The sequence below is a fragment of the Tachyglossus aculeatus genome, chromosome 16, assembly GCF_015852505.1.
Source record: "Tachyglossus aculeatus isolate mTacAcu1 chromosome 16, mTacAcu1.pri, whole genome shotgun sequence".
NCBI lineage: Eukaryota > Metazoa > Chordata > Mammalia > Monotremata > Tachyglossidae > Tachyglossus > Tachyglossus aculeatus.
In genome coordinates, this window is record NC_052081.1 from 4,858,564 (window position 1) to 4,885,211 (window position 26,648).

The 26,648-nt window shown below is 46.1% G+C and overlaps 1 protein-coding gene across 1 annotated transcript; it reads right to left on the reverse strand.

The window, feature by feature from the left end:
- Positions 1–2,642: 2,642 nt before the first annotated feature.
- Positions 2,643–26,400, reverse strand: MPC2 (mitochondrial pyruvate carrier 2). Its single transcript, XM_038757799.1, has 5 exons — positions 26,102–26,400; positions 10,893–10,933; positions 5,670–5,754; positions 5,178–5,289; positions 2,643–2,879 (listed from the first exon to the last, which is right to left on the reverse strand). Exons 1-5 carry the CDS (start codon positions 26,208–26,210, stop codon positions 2,843–2,845), a joined length of 384 nt encoding a protein of 127 aa, XP_038613727.1. The 5' UTR covers positions 26,211–26,400; the 3' UTR covers positions 2,643–2,842.
- Positions 26,401–26,648: the final 248 nt, after the last annotated feature.

The following is a 26,648-nucleotide window of genomic DNA, read 5'->3' on the forward strand; positions in this document are numbered from 1 at the left end:
AGCTGTCACGAGGGGTGAGATCCTGTACAGCATCCTAAGACTGTGAGACCCATGTCGGACAGGGGTTGTGTCCAACATGATTATCTTGTAGCGACCCCAGTGCCTAACAGTGCCTGGCACATGGTAAGTTCTTAACAAATACCATTAAAAAAAAATCAAAAAATAACAACATCCTGGTCTCCTGGAACCTCATTGCCATGAAGAGTATTTCCCATGCTACATGATTGGAAAGGATTCTAGCTTTAAAACTTGAGAATGTTTGATTTGGTGCTTTGCACATAGTAAGTGCTTAATAAATGCTATTATTATTATTATTATTATTGTTATTATTATTATTATTTGGGCATTCACAACTAATCCTCAAATTGCACTAAAATAGATCCGGGAAAAAAAGAACACACTGATGACATCTATTTAATGCCTCTTTTATGCCAAAAAGTAAAACTGAGTGGAAACCACTGCCTTTGGCAGGAGAAAAATGCAAACTTTCAGTCTACCCAATTTGAGAAAAAGCCACCGTCTCTCCCAACTGGCTCCATGAAAATGCCCATCTTCTTTTCTGGTTTCAGGGCTCTCCATTAACCCCGAGTAAAAGAGCTGTTTAAAAAAAGGCAGAGCGGAGGCAATGGTCCAAGAAAGGTGAGCAAAATGGAAAAGTTTCTTTGGCTCTTTATTTTCAAGAGTTGGCTTTCAGCTCGATTCTCTGGGCATTCGTCCGCTGCTCTGCTGGCTCAAACAGAACCACAGGTGCAAAAGAAAACAAACTCCTTCCTTTGCAATCCAATTAGCTCTTCTTCCACAAAAGCCCTTAATATCTATGCAGCTTGGTTAACTCCGGGTGGAAAAATTCCAAATCAGAAGGCCGTGGATTAATCAAACACTTTTGCTCGACTTTTCTTTTTCTCCTCCCGACTAGCCGTAGTTCAGTTTTCTGACTTGGGCTCTGGGAACGGCTCAGAGAAGCCCTTACAAAATAGATAGCAATTCCACCTTTCAGACGGTTAAGTTAAAGATCTCTGTGTGGACCGGCAACTACTGAAGCACGTCTGGTTTCGTAACCGGCTCTGTCCCGGTGACTCGGTAGAGTCCGTCAAGGACAATCTCGTGATGAAATTCGGGGACTCGACAAGTCTCTAGCCATTTGGGTGACACGACAGTTCATCGCTCTAACAAGTTATATCACGCGGGCAGCAGTGACTTTGAAACTGACCTCAGGGGATCCTGAAGAGTCACCGACTTGGATGAAATTGGATGATCATCGCTGAGGGCTTTGGCTGGAGTTTACTGTGGGCCCCTCACCACGTTCAGCTCTCAGGGTTTATGAGTGAAGTAGGTTGACAGGAGTTCCCAGCTGAGGGGGAGGAGGATAAATAGGACTTTGCCGGTTCCTGTCTACAGTGCCGATAATAGAGAGGAGAGTCAGCTGGGCCAAGGCCCAAATAATCCAATGACAGTTGTGTTTGGGGAGTGATCTGTGTGACAATGTGGTCTTGGATTCTAATGAAGCAGAGAAGCAGTGTGGCTCAGTGGAGAAGGGCACGGGCTTTGGAGTCAGAGGTCATGGGTTCAAATCCTGGCTCCACCAATTGTCAGCTGTGTGACGTTGGGCAAGTCACTTCACTTCTCTGGGCCTCAGTTCCCTCATCTGTAAAATGGGGATTAAGACTGAGCCCCCCGTGGGACAACCTGATCACCTTGTAAACTCCCCAGCGCTTAAAACAGTGCTTTGCACATAGTAAGCCCTTAATAAATGCCATTATTATTATTAACTTCTCTGTGCCTCATTTACCTCATCTGTAAAATGGGGATTAAGACTGTGAGCCCCCCCGTGGGACAACCTGGTCACCTTGTAACCTCCCCAGCGCTTAGAACAGCCCTTTGCACATAGTAAGCACTTAATAAATGCCATTATTATTATTGTTATTAATGAAAAGATCGCCCGTCAGCGTGGCTTTTGAAATGAAATTAGTAATTAGGCCATAAGCTTGTTGTGGGCAGGGAATATCTCTACCAACTCTGTTGTACTGTCCTCTCCCAAGCACTTAGAACAGTGCTCTGCACACAAGAACTCGATAAATACCGTTGATTGATTGATGGATTACCCTAGTGAGTATCTCCTCTTGATCAGTCAGGGGTTGACTATCCAGGCTCCTGGTTTCCCACACTTCCTTCTTCCTTTGCCTGCCTTTTGATCTTTTGTGAGCCTTTCCTCTGGAGTGGCTACAAACGAAAAGGGAAGTGGTTATTCAAATTCATCTTCATCAGGGGCTGAGGCCCGAGACTCGGTCTTTGCACTAAAAGGCACCGTTTCCAAAGCGATTGCCACCCACGCATATTTCTTCCTGGGTACTTTAACTATACACAGTCCTGCCAGAAGCTTAATGGAAATGTTCATAAATACAACAAATTGGTGTCTAACTTACATGGTTGACTGCGTGTGCTTTGAGGGGGGGTTTCATGTCAACTCTCTCCCCCCATTATTCTGAATATCTGAGAGTTGCTTCCCGTAGGATTCGCAAATCCAAAGAATTCCTCTCTTACTGGGCGGTCTTCCGTGAGTTTCGGCCATGCTGGAAAAGAGATAAGCCTCTTCAGAGTTGACCGAGAATTTTCCATTCTTTACACAAGCCAAAGGATCTGCATGAACCATTACTAAAAGGTTGTTTTATTTATCAGTTCATTGAGACTCTGCATGATAGCTAGTTACAGACACACTTCCTCTCAGGGTGTTAATATTATTAGCATTCTCTTCGGAAGAGCCAAAGACGACGATTCTTAGTCAATCGAGGTTCCTCCGGGGGTTACGTCCACTGGTGGAGTTGTTCGGCAAACCGAGGGCTCTTTACTGACTTTCCTTGGATTTTAGTTCCTGCTGGTACCTGAAATCCAAAAGAGAACACACAAAGTTCTGAAAAACTCGTGAGAGGGACGAGAAGCGGGCAGGAGGAAAGGGCAATAAATCTACAGGTAGATTTTATTGGAAAGATAATTTGTGTAATAAACTGAGGAGAAATGCACTGAACCCTAAGGTTTGTTAGAGGTTATGTTAAGGATGGGCATTACTCGAGTTCTAATCGACTATGAAATCAAGGCATTGTAGATGACCGGATTTCCACCGAATAAGATCCTTACTATCTACTTGAAGGTTGTGAGCAGCTGAATTCCCTGAACCCAGGCTGGCTCTTTAATATATTCCAGACAGTTCTGGGCACAGCCCTTATGAATCTAAGTAGCACTTATCATCTAACGGGACCTCGGGAAATTGAAGAACAACCTGATTTAGGCTCGGCCATCAACAGAAGATAAGCACACCTCGGATCTTTGGAGAAGAATGCCTTCTTTGCAGCCAGGTGGGTGGCATTCAGAGCTTTCCGACCCCGTCACTGATTTGCACTGGGACGAGAATCGAGCCGGAGCAAGCGGAGACGATCGAGTCTTGCTGCGTAATTTGGGCAAGAGGGATGGGAGAAGCCAAGTCCGGGAACTCCGACAAGTTTAAAACTGTGGAGCGCCCGAGTAAAGGCTCTAGAAAGGCTCTGTGCTCACTGTACACCTACACATCAAACCGGTGGTGTTACTCCATTGCCTGCACACCACCACAAACCATTTCTGCATGTCAGACCCGCTTGCCCTGTCTGTCTCCCCTTCTAGACTGTGAGCTCACAGTAGGCAGGGAGCATGTTTAACACTTCTTTTGTATTGTACTCTCCCAACCGTTTAGTTCAGCGCTCTGCACACAGTAAGCTCAATAAATACCACCGACTGATAGTTTAGCAATTTGGCTAGCTAACAGTAGTGGCCCTCAAAACAGTTTATTCCTGACCAGTGAAATTACCTGTTCTCTCTGACCTGGTTAGTGGAAGGATGTTTAATTTCTTGCTTTCTCCCTCACCACCTAGATTTTTATAAGGTTATTTCCTTCTACCCCTCTGGCGAATCTGATGTCAACAGACTTCACCTTTTTCAAGGTGAAAGCTATAATAGATTCTTTAACCATCTTTCTCATTTTTCAAAATGATAACTGCTCAGTTACTAATTGTCCCTAGAAATGATTTCTTGGGGCATGTATTTAGCTTTTATGCTTTTTAGTCCCGTGACTACATTTTTAGTCTTTTTTGAGAAATTGTACTTAATCTCTACTACCACTTCTCTCTTGGGATTCTCTTTTTCATAGTCATGTGCTCGTTTTTCCCCCAGTCAATTTACTGAGCTATTGTCTGTTTCCGCAGGATGGACACAGTTTTTCCTCATGGGTCATTCTGTTGGTGTTTTGTCCTGGAATTTTTGACTTTCAGGTGCCATCTGGCTGATTTCCGCTTTCCTCACTTTCCTGGTTTTTAATTTTCCTCACCCTGTTTCTCTTCTCTGGGCACCCCCACCACCCCATCTTTCCTCAGTAGCACCCCTTTAGTTTTGGGTGGGGAAGTCTGGGCTACTCCTAGCCCTATTTTTAGACCGGCTCCAAGGCTGGACATAAAAATAGTCTCTGGGAAAGGGGCTGAAGCTCTGGAGCTGGGAGCTCAGGGGACTGGGTGGCCAGAAGTGGCTGAAAGGGAATATGGGATCACAAGCAACCAACAGGTTTGGGTTGGATCACACTGGATCACTGTTTGACTGCTCTTCTGTCACCTTGGGAAGCAGTGCAGCCTAATGGAAAGAGCACAGGCCTAGGGTCTAATCCCAGCTCCACCACCTCCCTGCTGTGTGACCTTGGGCAAGTCACAACTCCTGGGATTAGCCCCTGTGGGACCTGATTAGTATTTACCCCCGCGCTTAGTACAGTGCTTGGCACATAGTAAGGCTTAACAAATCCCACAATTATTGTTATTATCATTATTAACTTTATCAAGTGCAATTCACTGAAAGTGACACTCCTGCTCTGCCGTGATAGCCTTTAATAAGTCAGAAAGTATGTTGGGGGAACTGTTCCCAAGAATGGTGAAAGTTTTCCCCGGTTTTGAGATCCTGCTAACGTTGTAACTGATTTGGGTGCTCCTTGAGTTTTTCAGCCATTTGAGTTCTCTTCCTTTGCCACATTAATACCACCAAAGACTTTTCTATTTATCTCGCTTACATAACCATGGGGGTGTTCTACACCGAAACCTATTGCCCCAAACCTGGACACATTTTCAAAGCACAAATTATTATTACTACTATTATTATATTAGCCAACATACTTCCATATACGGAAGAGCTGAGAGGCTCCTGCAGCACCGACGAAGAAATTAACCGCAAACAGACTCCAGTTTTTAGGAATAATGACGAGAGAGTATCTTGACCAAATGAACCCTGTTGGATGGGAAAATCACAAGTTAGAAAAGCATAAAAATGGATGAGTTTAACAAGCATCCAAGTATTTTGCAATTCCGAGGCTGGATGATGGAGCGAGAAATATACAAAAAGTAGGTAGCGATAAATAAAAACGGAGTCTTTAATACAGGATTTTTCTCCCAATTGGATAAAAAAATTAGTTCTTAGATAAGAAAAGATCCCTCCCCGCCCCCCTCCCCCAAACAAAAACCTAGAAAAATGAAGCAAGGTATGAGAGAGAAGAGACTCTGAGTCAGAGGAATCTTCACGATGTAGCCAGAGTGGCTATCAAATTGAAGCAGAATGTCAACTCAGTTAAAATACAATGAAACAGGCAAGTCGAACAGTGAGGAATTCACCTGTAGCCATTAAAACGGCAGACTGGGCTGTGCTGAGTTTTTCGGCAGGTCTGGCCATGTCAGCTAATCCAGCTCCCACCAACCCCTAGGAGACACAAACCAACACCAATGGCCATCAGGAATGTGAGCGGGTCATTCAATTCATTAGCAGAAGAAGCCACCACAGAATTTATTTAGCGGTGTCACTCCTTGCTCAGAAGAAGCCAATAAAAGTAATAATAATAACAGTAATGGCATTTATTAAGCGCTTACTATGTGCAAAGCACTGTTCAAAACGCTGGAGGTTACAAGGTGATCAGGTTGTCCCATGTGAGGCTCACAGTCTTCATCCCCATTTTACAGATGAGGGAACTGAGGCACAGAGAAGTTAAGTGACTTGCCCAAAGTCACATAGCTGACAAGTGGTGGAGCTGGGATTTGAACAAATACCCCAGATTGTTACTGGGAATAATTATTCCCATCCAATTATTAATGGGAAGCAGCGTGGCTTAGTGGACAGAACACGGGCTTGGGAGTCAGAGGTCGTGGGTTCTAATCCTGGCTCTGCAACTTAGCTGTGTGACTTTGGACAAGTCATTTAACTTCTCTGTGACTCAGTTACCTCATCTATTAAGTGGGGATTAAGACTGTGAGCCCCACGTGAGACAACTTGATTACCTTGTATCTACCCCAGCTCTTAGAACAGTGTGTGGCACATAGTAAGTGCTTAACAAATACCATCATCATTATTATTATTATTACTACTGAAATTGGGGATATGGATGTGAACATTTAAGTATTTCCATACACCTTCTGCTGGCTTTCAAAGGGAAAAGCTGGAAGAAAAACAGATTCACACTGAGCCGGAGGGATGTGAAGAACGTGTAACTCTGCGGGCTCTTGACTCTGAGATGCCTCGATCCCTAATCACCGACCCACTGTTTCAGGCCTACTGCCTTGGTTCTGTCTAGGAGAGGAAAGGGAGAGGAGAGAGAGGTGGAAAATCAATCAATCAATCAATCAATCAATCGTATTTATTGAGCGCTTACTATGTGCAGAGCACTGTACTAAGCACTTGGGAAGTACAAATTGGCATCACATAGAGACAGTCCCTACCCAACAGTGGGCTCACAGTCTAAAAGGGGGGGGAAAAGAAGGCGAGACGGCAAGAGCGAAGGACACTGAGGTTAGAGACAAAGAACAGTTGCTCTCTGCGATGGAGGAGGCCGGGCTAGAATCGGACAGACTTCTGTCACGGCAGATCCAGCTGTTGGAAGCCCTGCAAGTGCAGTTTGATATCCCTGGAATTCCGACAGTCCCCTCTCAGATTCCTGGAACAGTCTAGTGGGAAAAGGCGGGGGGGAATGAACGGATCGGGACTCTTCCTGGGAAGGCAAAAATCCGAGGTTCTGGTGGTTCGGGAGGTAGGAACCTCACAACCACATTAATAAATCACATTTTCTAAGCACTTAGTGTGTGGCGAGCACTGTACTAAGCGCTTGGGAGGGAACAATGACAGAATCATTATTATTAATCGTATTTATTGCATGCTTACTGTGTGCAAAGCACTTGGGAGAGTACGCTATAACAACAGACACATTACCTGCCCACAACGAGCTCACAGTCTAGAGGGGGGCAGATAGAGGAGGGATAGGTAGATCTAGAGTCGACAGACACATTACCCGTGTTTTGGTCGCTATTGAGTTATCGGAGAAAAATGACTCGTACTGTCTGGCTGGGTTGTGCGGGGCGGGGGAGGACAGTAGGGTATCGCGCTGTAAACAAACTTGAGACGTCCGCTGCAAAGAGAAAGGAAAGTATTTCCATGGCTATGCTGTCATCAGAAGGTTATGTACAAGTCCCACCCGGGCTTAAAATAGCCGTGTGTTAAGGACTTTCAGGCAGGCAAGCGCGCTGGTAGTCGGCCTAGCATTTATGGATTCACGACAGCGCCACAATCGTTCAAATATACTGTCCGAGCCTGGGAGTCAGAAGGATTTGGATCCTAAACCCGGCTCCGTCACTTGTCTGCTGTGTGACCCTGGGCAAGTCACTTCGCTTCTCTGGGCCTCAGTTACCTCATCTGGAAAATGGGGATTGAGTGTGACCCCCAAGTTGGACGGGGATTGTGTCCAACCGGATTAGCTCATATCGTATCAGAGAAGCAGCGTGGCTCAGTGGAAAGAGTCCGGGCTTTGGAGTCAGAGCTCATGGGTTCGAATCCCGATTCCACCACGTGTCTGCTGTGTGACCTTGGGCAAGTCACTTCACGTCTCTGAGCCTCAGTTCCCTCATTTGGAAAATGGGGATTAAGACTGTGAGCCCCACGTGGGACAACTTGATCACCTTGTATTCCTCCCCAGCGCTTAGAACAGTGCTCTGCGCATAGTAAGCGCTTAACAAATGCCATCATTATTATTATTATTACCCTTGAGCTTAGTACAGTGCCTGACACATAGTAAGGGGAAAGAAAGGAAGGAAGGAAAAGAAGGAAGGAACAGAAGGAAGGAACAGAAGGAAGGAAGGAAAAGAAGGAAGGAAGGAAAAGAAGGAAGGAAGGAAAAGAAGCCAATTCACCGACTGAGCCAAAAACCCACACTGTTGGCTTCAGCACCAGGTCTCATTATGGGCAGGGCACGTGTCTGCTAATTCTGTTGCAATGGACTCTCCCAGGTGCTTAGTACAGTGCTCTGCGCATAGTAATAATAATAATAATAATAATGGCATTTATTAAGCGCTTGCTATAATAATAATGATAATGATGGCATTTATTAAGCGCTTACTATGTGTAAAGCACCGTTCTAAGCACTGGGGAGGTTACAAGGTGATTAGGTTGTCCCACGGGGGGCTCACAGTCTTAATCCCCATTTTACAGATGAGGTAACTGAGGCCCAGAGAAGTGAAGTGACTTGCCCAGAGTCACACAGCTGACAATTGGCTGAGCTGGGATTTGAACCCATGACCTGACTCCAAAGCCCGCGCTCTTTCCACTGAGCCATGCGGCTTCTCAAGTGCTCAATAAATGCCGCGGATTGATATGATCGATTGGGACCAACTGCCAAGTTGGAAGCCAACCTGATCTTCCGGGAAGGGCCCTGCAATATTAACATTTGGGCAGACTGCTTTCACCGGTTACCCTAGAAGACTGCTTCAGTCCAAGGTAAGTAAAGTACCCATGGCAACAGGCGTGTAAGATGCCTGTTCTAAAAAGGACACGGAAACAACCAACAAGGGACAATCTGTCAGGATACAAGACTTAACTGAACGAATCAAGCTACAATTCAAAGGGGAGCAGCGTGGCCTATGGCAAGAGCCTGGGCCCAGGAGTCAGAGGGCCTGGGTTCTAATCTTTGGCTCTGCCACTTGTGACTTTGGGCAAGTCACTGCTCCTCAGTTTCCTCATCTGTAAAATGGGGATTCAATCCTCCTCCCTCCGACTTAGACCGTGAGTCCATGTGGGACGTGGACGTGTCCGACCTGATTATCTTATATGAGAAACAGCTTGGATTAGTGGAAAGAGCCCGGTCTTGGGAGTCAGAGGTCGTGGATTCTGATCCCGGCTCCGCCACTTGTCTGCTGTGTGACTTTGGGTAATTCACGTAACTTCTCTGTGCCTCAGTTACCTCATCTGTAAAATGGGGATTGAGACTGTGAGCCCCACATGGGCAACCTGATTATAATTCTATTTGTACTGACGATTTTGACACCTGTCTACATGTTTTGTTGTCTGCCTCCCCCTTCTAGACTGTGAACCCGTTGCTGTGTAGGGACCGTCTCTACATGTTGCCAAGTTGTACTTTCCAAGCGCTTAGTATAGTGCTCTGCACACAGTAAGCGCTCAATAAATACGATGGAATGAATGTATTACCTTGTCTCTACCCCAAGTGTTTAGAACAGTGCTTGGCACATAGTAAGTGCATAACAAATACTATTATTATATCTACCCCAGCACTTAGTACAGTGCCTGGCACACAGTATGTGCTTCAGCAGTACCATAAAAAAATAATAAAAAGGACACACGGATCAAATTTGGCTTGAAGCAAAAAGTTTCAAGACAGTCAGAATGAAACACGAAAAGGACAAATGAACACTGGGCACACCCCTCCCATCTAAGCGTGTGGCTCAGTGGAAAGAGCCCGGGCTTTGGAGTAAGAGGTCATAGGTTCAAACTCCGGCTCCGCCACTTGTCAGCTGTGTGACTTTGGGCAAGTCACTTAACTTCTCTGGGCCTCAGTTCCCTCATCTGTAAAATGGGGATTAAGACTGTGAGCCCCATGAGGGAAAACCTGATCATCTTGTAACTTCCCCAGCGCTTAGAACAGTGCTTTGCACATAGTAAGCACTTAATAAATGCCATTAAAAAAAAAAAAGCATGTGCGCGCCCTCCCCCACCCCGCCATTTCCTATAGTTTCTACTGATAAGCAGCCAGGGCTGCCCCTTCCGCAAATAGCACCATCACTACCCTTTTCTGAATGACACTGAAGCAGCCACACAGAAACTTTCTGAATTTTCTGCAACGAGGGGGCACGTGAAAGCTGCAGAACAGACACCACCTTTGAAAAAGGGCTGATCGTCTCTGACTTTCACTTGCCCCAATTCTCACGATTTTTTGGTTAAAAAGGGAAAATCTACCCTATTGGGATTTTCATTTTTTGGTCCGGCCAGCCTAATGGTTTATTTCTAATGGCTTGAAGTAAAGAAATCATTGTCCTGTTATTTCATCGAGCCTGATGGGTGAGCGTGATCTACTGGAAATCATGGGTTGTCAAGGAGGTCAAGTCAAAAACGGCGGAATATCCCAAAATGGGGCCTCTTCCAATGCAGAATGGACAGCACAGAAAGACGCTTGATGGGCCCAGAGGAATTCGTGAGCATAAGTGGTTCTTCCCGGATTGATTGACTGGTTCGGTATACCTCTGGGCACATCAGTTGGGAAGCCTCAAGAAAGGCCGGAGACAAACTGGCTCAGGGTTCAAATCCTGGCTCCACTCCCAGCTTTCAGAAGTGCCTCGCCCCAAAGTCACAGTTCTCTGAAACCTGGAGTGAAAAACATCAATCATCGGGTAATGGGACTAACTCCTGGGGAGCAAGGTGACTTTGAAGCTTAATGAGCACATTTGTAATCTATTTAGAGCTCGTGAAAGAAAAGCACTTTCTAGTCACCTGTTAATATAGAATTTTAAAAAAGCTCTAGCTCTTCAGGTCTGTGTTCTAATTACATTTCTGTCCAAAGTCCAACTTACCCATTTCATTATTGGTGCCCAGAAAAAAACAGTTTTGGGACCTGAGAAGAAAAAAATACAGCAGTTACAATATGTTAGGGACCACTTGGTAGTACTCATTCACTAGGCCCAACACACTGCATGCATCCTTTTTTACTAACAGACCAAAGTAAAAGCTAATTCTAACTTTGTCCATTTTTTTACAATTGCGGTATTTGTTAGGTGCCTAATATGTGCCAGGCACTGTACTAAGCGTTAAGGTAGATACAAGCTAATCAGATTGGATACAGTCCCTGTCCCACCTGGGGCTCAATCAATCAATCAATCGTATTTATTGAGCGCTTACTGTGTGCAGAGCACTGTATTAAGCGCTTGGGAAGTACAAGTTGGAAACATATAGAGACAGTCCCTACCCAACAGTGGGCTCACAGTCTAAAAGGGGGGGCTCACAGTCTTAATCCCTATTTTACAGATAAGGGAACTGAGGTACAGGGAACTGTTTTACTTGTTGACTGTTTTACCTGTTCTGATGAGTATAAATATATTTAATTCTGTTTAGTCATACTGATGCCATTAATGCCTGTTTACTTGTTTTCATGTCTGTCTCCCCCCTTCTAGACTGTGAGCCTGTTGTGGGCACGGACTGTCTCTCTTTGCTGAACTGTACTTTCCAAGTGCTCAGTACAGTGCTCTGCACACAGTAAGTGCTCAATAAATGACTGAATGACTGAAAAAGTGACTTCTGCACACAGTAAGCGCTCAATAAATATGACTGAATGAATGAAAGCGAAGTGACTGGTCCAAGGTCACACAGCACAGGTGGCAGGGCCGGGATTGGAACCCAGGTCTTCTGACTCCCAGGACTGGGCTCCTTCCTCTAGGCCGGGCTTGGGTGGCTTTTTGCAACTTGACAGTTATAAGGCTTGAAAGCTCAACTTTATGTAAACACAATAAAAGGTCATTTGGGATCCAGCAGGGTGCTGGGAGGAAGAAACACTCAAGGAACTTCAACCTGAAACCCTGATCCCTCCCCACTGTGCAGTCTCAGCTTGCCAACAGGAAAAAGTCACGCGCGATTACATCAAAAGCCACCTGGTCGGCTGAAAATGTGCTACGATTTCACCCGCTTGCTTCTTCTGAACAAAACCTTGGAATTTCCTCATGACTATACGCTGCTTGAAGGGAGGGATTACTTAGGGCTTAGTACAGTGCTCTGCACACAGTAGACGCTCAATACATACCACTGATCGGAAAAGGCAAAATGCAGAGTTCTTGGGTATACGAAAGCGTACCAAAGTTAGTTTTCATTTTTTGCCCTAGATTTAATTTCAGCTTGGCTGGGAATGGCCGATACATTTAGCCTCAAAGCTGACTTTGGAGATTGCAGAATATTATTTTAATTTCTGCCACGGGTGATGGGGGTGGCGTGGCTTTCTGAAGAAGTTGCATCATCATCAATCGTATTTATTGAGCGCTTACTATGTGCAGAGCACTGTACTAAGCGCTTGGGAAGTACAAATTGGCAACATATAGAGACAGGCCCTACCCAACAGTGGGCTCACAGTCTAAAACGGGGAGACAGAGAACAAAACCAAACATACTAACAAAATAAAATAAATAGAATAGATATGTACAAGTAGAATAAATAGAGTAATAAATATGTACAAACATATATACATATATACAGGTTGCACCTCAGGTTTCCCAAGCAGCTCATACAACTTCACAAGCCACACCACTTTAAGCCCTCGAGGGATGGATAATGTGGCAACCATTTAAGTTCTTGACAGATCTCGTTGGCCTGAAATGTGACATCGCAGTAAGTGTGTACTTAATGTACTTAAACCACGCTATTAAAAATACGAATAAAAACTTTTTTTTTTAAAGTTACAGAAGTGTCCAATGAGCAACAACGGCACCTCGATTCCCTGCAGCGTGGTCCAGTGGAAAGAGCCCGAACCTGGGAATCAGAGAACCTGGGTTCTAATCCTGGCTCTGCCACATACCCACTGTATGACCTTGGGCAAGTTATTGTACTTCTCTGGGCCTCAGTTCTCTCATCTGCAAAACGGGGATTCAAGATGACTTTTCCCTCCTACTAGGACAATAAGCCCTTTGTGGAACCCGATTACCTTGTATCTACCCCATCCCTTAGTACAGTGCTTGGCACAAAGTAAGCACTTAACAAGAGGATTAAGACTGTGAGCCTCCTGTGGGGACAACCTGATCACCTTGTAACCTCCCCAGAGCTTAGAACAGTGCTTTGCACATAGTAAGGGCTTAATAAAATGACATTATTATTATTAACAAATACCACAAGTTATTATTATTATTATTATTGTTATACAACTTGGACTCTAGCGATCACAAAAGCTTTCACCTACTGTAAAGAAGCACCATTCACCAGCTTTTCATACTTCTACGAAAGGGAAGATTAAATCAATCGATGGTATTTATTGAGCGCTTAATGGGTGCAGAGCACTCTACTAAGCGCTTGGGAGAGTACAGGTATAAATAAATTGCGTCTGCTCCTCCACAAGCCCAAGAACTTTTATTCGGGTCTTACGATCCCATACCGGTCTCTGGATAAATACAGAGCCAAACTGGTGATCTGTAAATCATTTAAGAGTTCAACCTGAAGTCTCTAAAGGAAATGGCTCATCCCACTTAAATCAATCGTATTTATTGAGCATTTACTTTGTGCGAAGCACCTTGCATATTTCAGAAAGGTAGCACATCTGAGGGACCTGAGGAGTGTAAAGGTCTTGCCTTCAAATTCTTAGGGGATACCCCAATTTTTGCTGGGAGCCTACCTGCCTGCTCAAATCAAAATGGGGTCACCCTGAATGAGGGACTCGCACTCTCAGGGGCTCCGCCAATCAATCAATCAATCGTATTTATTGAGCGCTTACTGTGTGCAGAGCACTGTACTAAGCGCTTGGGAAGTACAAGTTGGCAACATATAGAGACAGTCTCTACCCAACAGTGGGCTCACAGTCTAGAAGGGGGTGTGTAGTTTCAGAGTCTTCCTCCCCACCCTCACCTCACCGTTGGGGGAATAATAATGATAATAATGATCATCATCATCAATCGTATTTACTGAGCGCTTACTATGTGCAGAGCACTGTACTAAGCGCTTGGGAAGTACAAATTGGCAACATATAGAGACAGTCCCTACCCAACAGTGGGCTCACAGTCTAAAAGGGGGAGACAGAGAACAAAACCAAACATACTAACAAAATAAAATAAATAGAATAGATATGTACAAATAAAATAAATAAATAAATAAATAGAGTAATAAATATGTACAAACATATATACATATATACAGGTGCTGTGGGGAAGGGAAGGAGGTAAGATGGGGGGATGGGGAGGGGGACGAGGGGGATGGCATTTATTAAGCACTTACTATGTGCAAAGCACTGTTCTAAGCACTGGGGAGGTTACAAGGTGGTCGGGTTGTCCCACGGGGGGATCACAGTCTTAATCCCCATTTTACAGATGAGGTAACTGAAGCCCAGAGAAGTGAAGTGACTTGCCCAGAGTCACACAGCTGACAACTGGCGGAGCTGGGATTTGAACCCATGACCTCTGACTCCGAAGCCCGGGCTCTTTCCACTGAGGGGAAAACCTGGGAAGGGGGGTGATGTGGGCTCGCAGGCTGCTCATCTGTTCCAGAAATGCCCCAAACCAGGAAGGCTTGGAAGCCTCCTCCTTCCTTACCCCACACCCTAAAAACATGTATATATGTTTGTACGTATTTATTACTCTATTTATTTATTATTTTACTTGTACATATCTATTCTATTTATTTTAATTTGTTAACATGTTTGGTTTTGTTCTCTGTCTCCCCCTTCTAGACTGTGAGCCCTCTGTTGGGTAGGGATTGTCTCTATATGTTGCCAACTTATACTTCCCAAGCGCTTAGTACAGTGCTCCGCACACAGTAAGCGCTCAATAAATACGATTGATTGATTGATTGATAAAAAGGGAAGGCACAACCCAACCAATTCCAAAGCAGCGCGTTCTAAGTGTAAGGAACACAGTCCTTGGAGTCAGAAGGACCTGGGTTCCATGGCTGATTCTGCCACTTGTCGGCCGTGTGACCTTGGACAAGTCACTTCACTTCTCCATGCCTCAGCTACCTCATCTGTAAAATGGGGAGTAAGACTGAGTCCCATGTGGGACAGGGACCATATCCAACCTGATGATCTTCTAACTACACCAGCGCTTACTACAGTGCTTGTTACAGACTGAGGACTTAAATACCCTACCAAAAAAAAGAGGGGGGGCGGGCAGTCGACTGCAAGGACACTTCCACTTAGAACAGTGCTTTGCACATAGTAAGCGCTTAATAAATGCCATCATTATTATTATTATTCCACTTCACAAAGCTTCCTGACAAAAGCGCCAGAACACGGCATTTTTCTGGAGAAGCGGCGTGGTCAGAGGTCATGGGTTCAAATCCCGGCTCCGCCAATTGTCAGCTGTGTGACTTTGGGCAAGTCACCTCACTTCTCTGGGCCTCAGTTGCCTCATCTGTAAAATGGGGATTCATCAATCCATCAATCAATCAATGGTATTTATTGAGCGCTTACTGTGTGCAAAGCACTAGTACTAAGCGCTTGGGAAGTACAAGTTGGCAACATATAGAGACAGTCCCTACCTAACAGTGGGCTCACAGTCTAAAAACTTAGACTTAGAAGATTAAGACTGTGAGCCCCCCCGTGGGACAACCTGATTACCTTGTAACCTCCCCAGTGCTTAGAACAGTGCTTTGCACGTAGTAAGCGCTTAATAAATGCCATTATTATTATTCTAGAAATAAAAACACCGCGTTGGAAGTAGGCCTGTCCCCTAGCAACAGGCCCTGGGCCCCTCCCCGTCGCCAGCCTTGGCCTTCTCTACACCACTTCCTGAGGCGTGGGATGATCACAACAAGGCTTCAGTGCTGCTCACCTTCCCCGTGACCCCTCAGGTCTATATTTATGCACCCACTGATGCTACCCCCACCCTCCACTCATGGTGGCCAACTTTTCATTCCTACCGGTCAACTTGGAGGACATCGCCAAAGGGAAGGAGGGCATGGGGAAGGGGGAAGACAGGGGTTTGGGAATGGCAGGCAGGTGTCCAAGAGATCAGTGACCCTAAAGGCCCTATCTCCCAAGCGCTCTGCACAACAGTAAGCCCTCAATAATCACGATGAATTGATGATACCGTGGATGCACCGATTGACCTGGGTGATCTTTTCGATCTTCCGGTTTTTTTTTTAATCTCCAGATTCCTCACAAGCTACAAAAAAGCATCAAAATCAAGACCACGGCCATCTCTGGGACTACAACCGCGTGGTCTTTTCGGGAGGGCCGACCAAGCTCTAGGTTTGGAATAAACGCCAAGGGATTTCTTCGGTTTGTGTGAAATCTGAAACACGCTCTTGAATAGTGGAGTTTTGTTTATGAAAAGATAAAGGAAACCAGAATACTTGTACTTCAAACCCCATCCTACACTTGTTTCTACTGCAAAATTCCGAGATACCCTCTTAAAATTGCCGTTTGCTTAAACTGAGTACTTGGGGTCAATTACAAATTTGAAAACAACTCAAATTTTCATTACTATAACAAAGTAAGTGGTAGCCCTTAAAACATTTAATTTATAAGCTATGCCTATTTGAATCATTTGACATTTGTGGATGAAATGTCTTTTTGGCTGACTCCAAGGAAATGCCCCTCAGAAAATACCAGGTCCTGGTAGCAGGCAAAAAGGGAAGCCTCCCTAAACCTCCCCCAAGGGAAAAAAAAAAACACCCAATTTCCCAAGCAATGACAATGAGGTGCTTCAGCATGGCTCAGTAGAAAGAGCCCGGGCTTCGGAGTCAGAGGTCATGGGTTCAAATCCTGACTCTGCCAATTTTCAGCTGTGTTACTTTGGGCAAGTCACTTAACTTCTCTGTGCCTCAGTTACCTCATCTGGAAAATGGAGATTAAGACTGTGAGGCCCTGTGGGACAACCTGATCACCTTGTAACCTACCCAGCACTTAGAACAGTGCTTTACACATAGTAAGTGCTTAATAAATGCTATCATTAAGCGCTTAGTACAGTGCTCTGCATACAGTAAGCGCTCAATAAATACGATTGAATGAATTGGCTGTTCCTTGGGATTAGGGGTGGGAGAGAAGGTCTTCACCTGCTCCAGGAGGCCTTCCCAGACTGAGCCCCTTCCTTCCTCTCCCCCTCGTCCCCCTCTCCATCCCCCCATCCTACCTCCTTCCCTTCCCCACTGCACCTGTATATATGTATATATGTTTGTACATATTTGTTACACTATTTATTTATTTATTTTACTTGTACATATCTATTCTATTTATTTTATTTTGTTAGTATGTTTGGTTTTGTTCTCTGTCTCCCCCTTTTAGACTGTGAGTCCACTGTTGGGTAGGGACTGTATATGTTGCCAACTTGTACTTCCCAAGCGCTTAGTACAGTGCTCTGCACACAGTAAGTGCTCAATAAATACGATTGATGATGATGATGATGATCAAAATTTATGGAAATTAAAAGAAGCACAAAAACAAGAGTGATCTGGAAACAGGACTAAGAAGAGGAGAATGAAAAAGAAAGCCCATTGTCCAATTAACGATACCACATTTTCCCCCTCTGGACTGTAAATTCATTGTAGGCGGGGCTCCCAACTCTGCTGTTCTTGTCCTTTCCCAAGCGTTTAGTCCAGTGCTCTGCACATAGGACATGACCCATAAATACCACCGATGGACTGGCTGATTTTTACCAGCCCTTTGCCCAAATATGTACCAGTCCAACTAGCTGGCAAACATCTCTGGAACACACCATAAATTCTGGTGGCTGGACTGCCCGGGGAACAGGGTTGAATCACTTCAAAAGACAGTACCCTCACCCCCTACCCCCCCAAAAAAAATACCATGAGGACATTTTCTAGGCTGCTTCCCTACGGAGGTGAATGTTGGCTCCCAAAGTAGGGCCTTGGAGGCAGCTAGCCAAGTGGCACTGCTGTCTTTCTAGCCAAGGGACCAACATAAATTGCTTATTTACATGGAAATCAGGGTGTGGGGGAGGGAAAAGGATAGCCCGTGGCCAATGAGACACAGACTTGATTTACAGCAGTGGTGATGGTTTAAACAAGCCAAGTCCACTCCCCTCTCTCACACTGCAAAGGGGAGACAACAGGCATTGTTTCAAACAAGAAACCTGATTGTCCCAGGACCTGGTGACTTCCTAGCTGGAAGAATATCAACTTTTTCAGTCTGCCAGGGGTCCTCGTAATGAGGGAATCGCTTTAAGCACTGGTAGAATAAAAGCTGTTTCCCAACTTGGAGTTTTGAAGCAGAAGTTCATTCTTACTGGTTAAACTTACACCACCCTCCTTCCAAAAAAAGATAAGAAAAAAGCTCAACATTGAAACAAGCATCGGGTGGAGGTATCTGGATAAGTCGTACTGTTTCAAAAGCCAAATCGGGTATGGTGAAAAGCCCCAGTTGGGAAACCTAGAAAAGCCTCCTGACCATCCTAGATTAGGCGAAAGAAATCTCAGGGCATGATTGCCCCACGGAAGATTGGTGCCAACGAGGCTTCTCTGGTGACCTGGATGATCGGGGTCAGCGGGTTAAAAGTGAGACCTCTGGCATCATTCGATTCTCTACTTGGCGTCTCTGCTCCGATCATCACGGCCTGCTTTGGCCACGACCGCAGTGCCGAATTCCCAACTCCTCACTTCACCGCAGTATTTTATCCTGCATCTTCCCACCTTTTGTGCTGATTTCTGTCTCCACTGTTTTATTTCTGTCCTCATGGGGCCGTTGCCAGTCCCCTTTGTGAGCCCTGGCCTAATTCTCACCCATTCGGTCTCGGCGCTTAGTACGTACGGTGTTTTGGCCCCAGTAAGAGCACTTAATACTATTACTACTATCACAGTTCTAATATCCTCAATTTTACCTATGCAAAATATAAAAATAGTTGCTACAGAATTCATACTAAATGAATTGAAAAATCCAATAAACAAAGATATACAGTACCTGGAGTCACTAGACTTAAAAACTATTCTCTCTTCAATCAATCATATTTACTTACAAAAGAAATCACTAGACTTAAAAACTATTCTCCCTTCAGTCAATCAATCATATTTACTTAGCATTGTACTAAGTACTTGGGAGAGTACAAAACAATAACCGACACATTCCCTGCCCACAACGAGCTTACAATCTGGGGGGTGGGGGTAGACATTAATATAAACAAATAAATTACAGATCCATACATAAATGCTGTGCGGTTGGTGGTGAATAAAGAGCAGTTTGGATGGAGAGGAAAGGGCGGATTTTAGCGATGTTGTGAACGTTGAACTGGCAGGACGTAGTGATAGGTTGAACATACGGGTTGAATTACAGACAGGAATCTAGGATAACTCCAAGTTCATGGGCTTAGGAGACAGGAAGGGCGGTGGTGTCATCTACAGTGGTGGGAAAGTCAGTGGGATGGCAAGGTTTGGGTGGGTAGATAAGGAGTTCTGTTTTGGACAAGTTAAGTTGGAAGTGGTGGTGGGACATCCACAAAGAGATGTCTTGACGGCAGGAGGAGATGCGAGACTGCAGAGAGGGAGAGAATCAGGGCTAAAGACACAGATTGGGGAATCATCCGCATAGAGGGGTATAGCTGATGCCATGGGAGCCAATGAGCTCTCCTAGGGAGTGGTGTAATTCAGCAATGATTTCATCCATTGGTGAGTGAAAGAACTTAGACTGCAGAGAAGAGTATTCAGTTGCAGCTCATGGCACATAGTAAGTGCTCAATATATACACCACTGAATGAATGATTGATTTTCTTCTCTGCAAAAGACTGCTAGGGAAGAGTGTTTAGTACAGTGCCCTGCACATAGGAGCTCAATAAATACTACTGAGTGATTGAATTGACAAATGGATGTTAAGCAGCAAGCCCACACTAGTAAAGAGCCAGATGAACTCGGCACAGTGCCCTGATAAGCACTTTAGGAAAACATCAGCTTTCAAATGCCTCTATCGGGGTACCCATTACTTAAAATGTTTGAATCATTGCCACACACAATGAATGAATTGGCTCATTAAAACTCCCAAGGAGTTTTTCCAAGTTACCTTTCTATAAAACCCGAGTTTCCAGTTTCTCACCAAATATGCATTTTTTTTACAACAAAAATGCAAAACACCTAATTAGCCTCTTTTGACTCTCCTGTTGCCAGCTTTAAAATAAACTCCACTCCTCTTCCAAAAGGTATGCTTTTACTGTGCCTTTTTGGGTGGAAGGCTGTTAGGGAATTGGAACATTTATTTTCTCTACAGAACACGATGCGGTGTTTGTTAGAAGTAATTGTGTGCACACGGGTGGCACTGATCGAGCCTTGAGGACTGTGATTTTAAGCATTTCAGTCATTCAATCGCATTTATTGAGCACCTACTGGGTGCTGAGCACTGTACTAAGCACTTGGGAGAGTACAATACAACAATAAACAGACACATTCCCTGCCCACAAGGAGCTCACATTTGCTATCTATCCCACTCTCAGCCCCACAGCACTTACGTGCATATCTACAAATTCAATTATTTATTTATATTAATGCCTGTTGCCCTTCTAGACTCATACTCTCCCAAGCGCTAAGTACAGTGCTTTGTACACAGTCAGCACGCAATAACCCTGACTATAATGTGAATTTTTCTAATGAGGGGTCTCTCAGGAATCTAACCCCTGCATAATGTGAGAATGGAGTACCTGCTACTATCCCATGTAAACTCACCTCAATAACTTCTACTCAATCGGTGGTTTTTGAATGCTTATTGTGTGCACAGCACTGTACTAAGCATTTGGGAGAGTGCAATACAACAGAACTGGCAGACATATTCCCTGCCCACGATGAGAACTTGACTTGTTTTGCCAATCAATCAATCATATTTATTGAGCGCTTACTGTGTGCAGAGTCTTGGTCTACAAAGTCTTCTGGTTGAGAAACAGGAGTTTGGGAAAAATAAATAAATCAATCTTTGTAGTTTTCATTCTAGAGCCCGCAAAATAATGGAAATGAGGGCTTTTATGTTCTTCTACTGGACTGTTCCAGGTTTCTGTATCTGAAACCAATTTGGTGGGATTGGTCTTCCTGATGTATGAAGGGAAGAGTAGGAAAAAGGGCCCATTTCTGTAGAAAATAGCTAAACCAGGAGGGCTATTGTAATCTATAAAGTGGAATGCAGATTGCCTATTAAAAGATAAAAACCTTCACTGCACAGGGTGAATAGGAGCAGGGTAGGTCATAAAAATCCTAGCTGGCTCCTGAGCTGAAAAAAAGTGTAGTAGCGGGATTTATCGAGCGCTCACATGATATCATGTACTGTACCAAGTGCTTGGGAAGAAGATAAAGAAGAGATGTGATCCCCAAAGGGCTTACATGCTAACACGTGTGTAGATGCTCAGCGCGGGACATCCTGAGGGGATTGAGCAGCCATATGTAAGAACACACTGAGAGCAAATAAAAACACTTGTCTGGGTCAAAGACATTTTTTTGTTTGTGAATTGCTTTTTTTTTTCTTTGATAGGGTGGAGGGGAGGGAGGGTGAAGGTCTATTTTGGCAGCAGCAGAAGCAGCTGCGGTTCTCCTCCTCCTGGTTCCTCCTCCCCCTCCCCCCCTGCATCTAACCATTAGTTTTTCTTCCAAGTAGGGATAAGAATCCTGCTCCCAGAGGAGAAGCATGGGGTATTTTAGAGAGGGTTGCTTATTAACAGCCTGGAAAATAAAGTCCACAGGACAACCAGATATTTGGGGCCAGAGAAGAAACTAAGAAGGCCTGTGTTCGGTGGAATTTCCCAACCAGAACAATCAATAGTATTGACTGAGCATCTACTGTGTGCAGAGCGCTGGACTAAGCGCTTCAGAGAGGAGCTTACAGTCTGCCCTTTGTACAGCACTGTACTGATAAATCTGTAATTTATCTATTTATCTGTTTACTTATGTCTATTAATGTCTGTCTCCCCCTCTTAGACTGTGAACTTGCTGTGGGCAGGGAGTGTGTTTGATGTTATAATGGGCTCTCCCAAGCGCTTAGTACGGTGATTTGCACACAGTAAGCACTCAATAAGTGCTCCCGGCTCCTTCAGTTGTCAGCTGTGTGACTCTGGGCAAGTCATTTAACTTCTCTGTGCCTCAGTGACCTCATCTGGAAAACGGGGATAAAGACCGTGAGCCCCCCCCAAGGGACAACCTGATCACCTTGTAACCTCCCCAGCGCTTGGAACAGTGCTTTGCACATAGTAAGCGCTCAACAAATCCCATCATCATTATTATTATTATTCTCTGTGCCTCAGTGACCTCATCTGTAAAATGGGAATAAAAGACTGTGAGCCCCCCACGGGACAACCTGATCACCTTGTAACTTCCCCAGCGCTTAGAACAGTGCTTTGCACATAGTAAGCGCTCAACAAATCCATCATCATTATTATTATTATTCTCTGTGCCTCAGTGACCTCATCCGTAAAATGGGGATAAAAGACTGTGAGCCCCCCACGGGACAACCTGATCACCTTGTAACCTCCCCAGCACTTAGAACAGTGCTTTGCACATAGTAAGCTCTTAATAAATGTCATCATAATAATAGTAATTAATTACTGAGTGCTTGCCCACTGTTGGGTAGGGACTGTCTCTATATGTTGCCAACTTGTACTTCCCAAGCGCTTAGTACAGTGCTCTGCACACAGTAAGCGCTCAATAAATACGATTGATGATGATGATGGGAGAGCAGTGGAGTAACTGACACCATCTTTCCCTCTAGACCATAAGTTTGTTGTGGGCAGGGATCGCATCTACCAACTCTGTTATACTGTACTCTCCCAAGCCCTTAGCACAGTGCTCTGCACACAGTAAGTGTTCAATACGACAGATTGAGCCCTGCCCTCAAGGAGCTTCTCTTCTGCGTGCAGAGCACAGGACGGAGCCCTTTGGGGAGTATAGTAGCTTTAGGGGACATGATCCCTGCCCTCAAGGAGCTGACAGTCCTGTGCTGCGGAGACGGCTGGATTGAGCGTTTGGGAGAGCACAATAGGGTTTGTACAGTCTATTGTTCCTTGCAGTCCAGAACATATCATCATCAATCGTATTTATTGAGCGCTTACTATGTGCAGAGCACTGTACTAAGCGCTTATCTACCAACCCTATTGTAATGGTCCTTTGTCGAGTGTTCTGTATGCAGTGAACGTTTAATAAATACCACTGATTGATGGCAGAGCACTGGATGAAGCTCTCAGCAGAGGACATGACCTCTCTCTCTCTCTCTCTCTCTCTCTCTCTCTCTAGAGAGAGAAGCAGTCCAGTGCATTGCAGAGAACATAGGCCTGAAAACCAGAAGGTCGTGGGTTCTAATCCTGGCCCTGCCACTTTTCAGCTGCGTGACCTTGGCCGAGCCTCTGGGCCTCAGTGACCTCTTGGGGAGAATGGGGATCGAGTCTGTGAGCCCCACGTGGGACAGGGACTGTGTCCAAACCGATTTGCTTGTAATAATAATAATAATGATGTTGGTATTTGTTAAGCACTTACTATGTGCCAAGCACGTGCTAAGCGCTGGGGTAGATACAGGGTGATCAGGTTGTCCCACTTGTGGCTCACAGCCTTCATCCCCATTTTACAGATGAGGTCACTGCGGCGCAGAGAAGCGAAGTGACTTGCCCAAGGTCACCCAGCTGACAAGTGGCAGGGCCGGGATTAGAACCTGTGACCTCTGACTCCCAGCGCAGGCTCTTTCCACTGAGCCACGCTGCTTCTCTGTAGCCACCCCAGCGCTTAGTATAGTGCCTGGCACATAGTAAGCGCTGACCAACCATCATGATTACCAAACATTACCTGAAGGAGAGACAAGACCGTGCCATCCTCCAACATTTGGGCCCTCTAAGGGTCCTCTCCTTGACCTAGCCCTGCCCTGTCGGGGCGTCCTATAAGCCCCCCGACAGAGGTCAATCAATCAATCGCATTTATTGAGCGCTTACTGTGTGCAGAGCACTGTACTAAGCGCTTGGTAAGTACAAGTTAGCAACATATAGAGACAGTCCCTACCCAACAGTGGGAGGTCGGTGCAGAAATGTCTTGCTGAGCTCCACTTGGGCAGGGGGAAGGGGCGACCTCCCTTCCAGGGATAACCTGAAGCGGCGTGGCTCAATGGAAAGAGCCCGGGCTTGGGAGTCAGAGGTCACAGGTTCTAATCCCGGCTCCGCCACTTGTCAGCTGTGTGACTCTGGGCAAACCACTTCACTTCTCCAGGCCTCAGTTCCCTCCTCTGTAAAATGGGGATGAAGACTGGGAGCCCCACGTAGGACAACCTGATGACCTTGTATCGCCCCCTGCGCTTAGAACAGTGCTTGGCACATGGTAAGCGCTTCACAAATACCACCATTATCATCAATCGTATTTATTGAGCGCTTACTATGTGCAGAGCACTGTACTAAGCGCTTATCATTATCATCATCACCATTATCATTATTATAACCTCTAGCTCTGCTTTTGGGACGCGAAGGGTGCGACCAAGACGTCCCCACTGCAGGATAATAGCGGGGACGGAGCCGGACCGGGCCGTGACCTCTACGCCGGGCAGGGGTCACGGAGGGGGATGGAGGGCTGGGGGACCATTCATTCATTCCATCGTATTTATTGAGCGCTTACTGTGTGCAGAGGACTGTACTAAGCATTGGCAGCATATGCCTCCTCCAGGAGGCCTTCCCAGGCTGAGCCCCTTCCTTCCTCTCCCCCTCGTCCCCCTCTCCATCCCCCCCATCTTACCTCCTTCCCTTCCCCACAGGACCTGTACATATGGATATACGTTTGTACATATTTATTACTCTATTTATTTATCTTACTCGTACATATCTATTCTATTTATTTTATTTTGTTAGTATGTTTGGTTTTGTTGTCCGTCTCCCCCTTCTAGACTGTGAGCCCGCTGTTGGGTAGGGACTGTCTCTATATGTTGCCAATTTGTACTTCCCAAGCGCTTAGTCCAGTGCTCTGCACACAGTCAGCGCTCAATAAATACGATTGATGATGATGATGATGATGGTTTTGTTCTCTGTCTCCCCCTTCTAGACCGTGAGCCCGCTGTTGGATAGGGCCCGTCTCTCTATGTTGCCGACTTGGACTTCCCAAGCGCTTAGTCCAGTGCTCTGCACACAGTCGGCGCTCAATAAATACGATTGATGATGATGATGACCGTCTCTATACGTTGCCAACTTGGACTTCCCAAGCGCTTAGTCCAGTGCTCTGCACACAGTAGGCGCTCAATAAATACGACTGATGATGATGACCGTCTCTCTACGTTGCCAACTTGGACTTCCCAAGCGCTTAGCCCAGTGCTCTGCACACAGTCGGCGCTCAATAAATACGATTGATGATGATGATGACTGTTTCTATACGTTGCCAACTTGGACTTCCCAAGCGCTTAGTCCAGTGCTCTGCACACAGTCAGCGCTCAATAAATACGATCGATGATGATGATGACCGTCTCTATACGTTGCCAACTTGGACTTCCCAAGCGCTTAGTCCAGTGCTCTGCACACAGTGGGCGCTCAATAAATACGATTGATGATGATGATGATGACTGTTTCTATACGTCGCCAACTTGGACTTCCCAAGCGCTTAGCCCAGTGCTCTGCGCACAGTCGGCGCTCAATAAATACGATCGATGATGATGACTGTCTCTATATGTTGCCAACTTGGACGCAGCGTGGCTCAGTGGAAAGAGCCCGGGCTTTGGAGTCAGAGGTCACGGGTTCGTATCCCGACTCCGCCACATGTCTGCTGTGTGACCTTGGGCAAGTCACTTAACTTCTCTGAGCCTCAGTTACCTCGTCTGTCAAATGGGGATGAAGACTGTGAGCCCCACGTGGGACAACCTGATCACTTTGTATCCCCCCAAGCGCTTAGAACAGTGCTTTGCACATAGTAAGCGCTTAACAGATACCAACATTATTATTATTATTCCCAAGCGCTTAGTCCAGTGCTCTGCACACAGCAGGCGCTCAATAAATACGATTGATGATGATGATGACTGTCTCTATACGTTGCCAACTTGGACTTCCCAAGCGCTTCGTCCAGTGCTCTGCACACAGTAGGCGCTCAATAAATACGATTGATTGATTGATTGACTGGTGTTGGGGGAGGGAGGATGGGGTGGGGGGGGTGGGGGGGGGTGTCCGCCTGTCCTTACCGGCGGGGTGGTTGTAGAGGGGGCGCATCTTCTCCGGAAGCATCAGCTCCACTTTGTCGAGGAAGCGGTGGTAGGAGGCGCGGAGGCCTCGGGCGCCGGCCGCCGCCATGGCCCCGCCGACGGAAAAGCCTCCCTCACTGACTGACTGACTGACTGACCGACTGACAGGCTGACAGACCGACTGACAGGCCGACTGACTGACAGGCTGACGGACGGAGAACCCCCGCTCACCACAGCCCCTCACAAACACGCCCCTCCCCGCCGCCACCGCCGGCGGAGGAGGATGAGGCGGAGCCTCAACCCGCCCCCTCTGCCTCGGTCCGGGCGGCGGAGGGATTATGACGCGATCTCCTCGGCGTCCTCAGATCCCTCCGCGCAGGCCGGCGGCCTCCCCGCCGCTGATTGGACGGGGCCCGCGGCCGCTGGGGAAGCGGACCAATGGGGCGCCCAACCGTCCCCGCCCTTTTCCAAGATGGCCGACCCGCGTCCGGGGAGGGGCCCCGCCCCGTGGAGGGCGCTGTGGTCTCGCGAGAGGGGGCGGGGCGGG

Excerpts from the sequence above, each read along its gene's own strand:
- MPC2 (XM_038757799.1), bottom strand. The coding sequence starts at position 26,210 with ATGGCGGCGGCCGGCGCCCGAGGCCTCCGCGCCTCCTACCACCGCTTC. Across the intron at positions 10,934-26,101 it reads CCTCTACAACCACCCCGCCG|GTCCCAAAACTGTTTTTTTC; the intron begins GTAAGGACAGGC and ends TTTTCTTCTCAG. Across the intron at positions 5,755-10,892 it reads GGGCACCAATAATGAAATGG|GGGTTGGTGGGAGCTGGATT; the intron begins GTAAGTTGGACT and ends TGTGTCTCCTAG.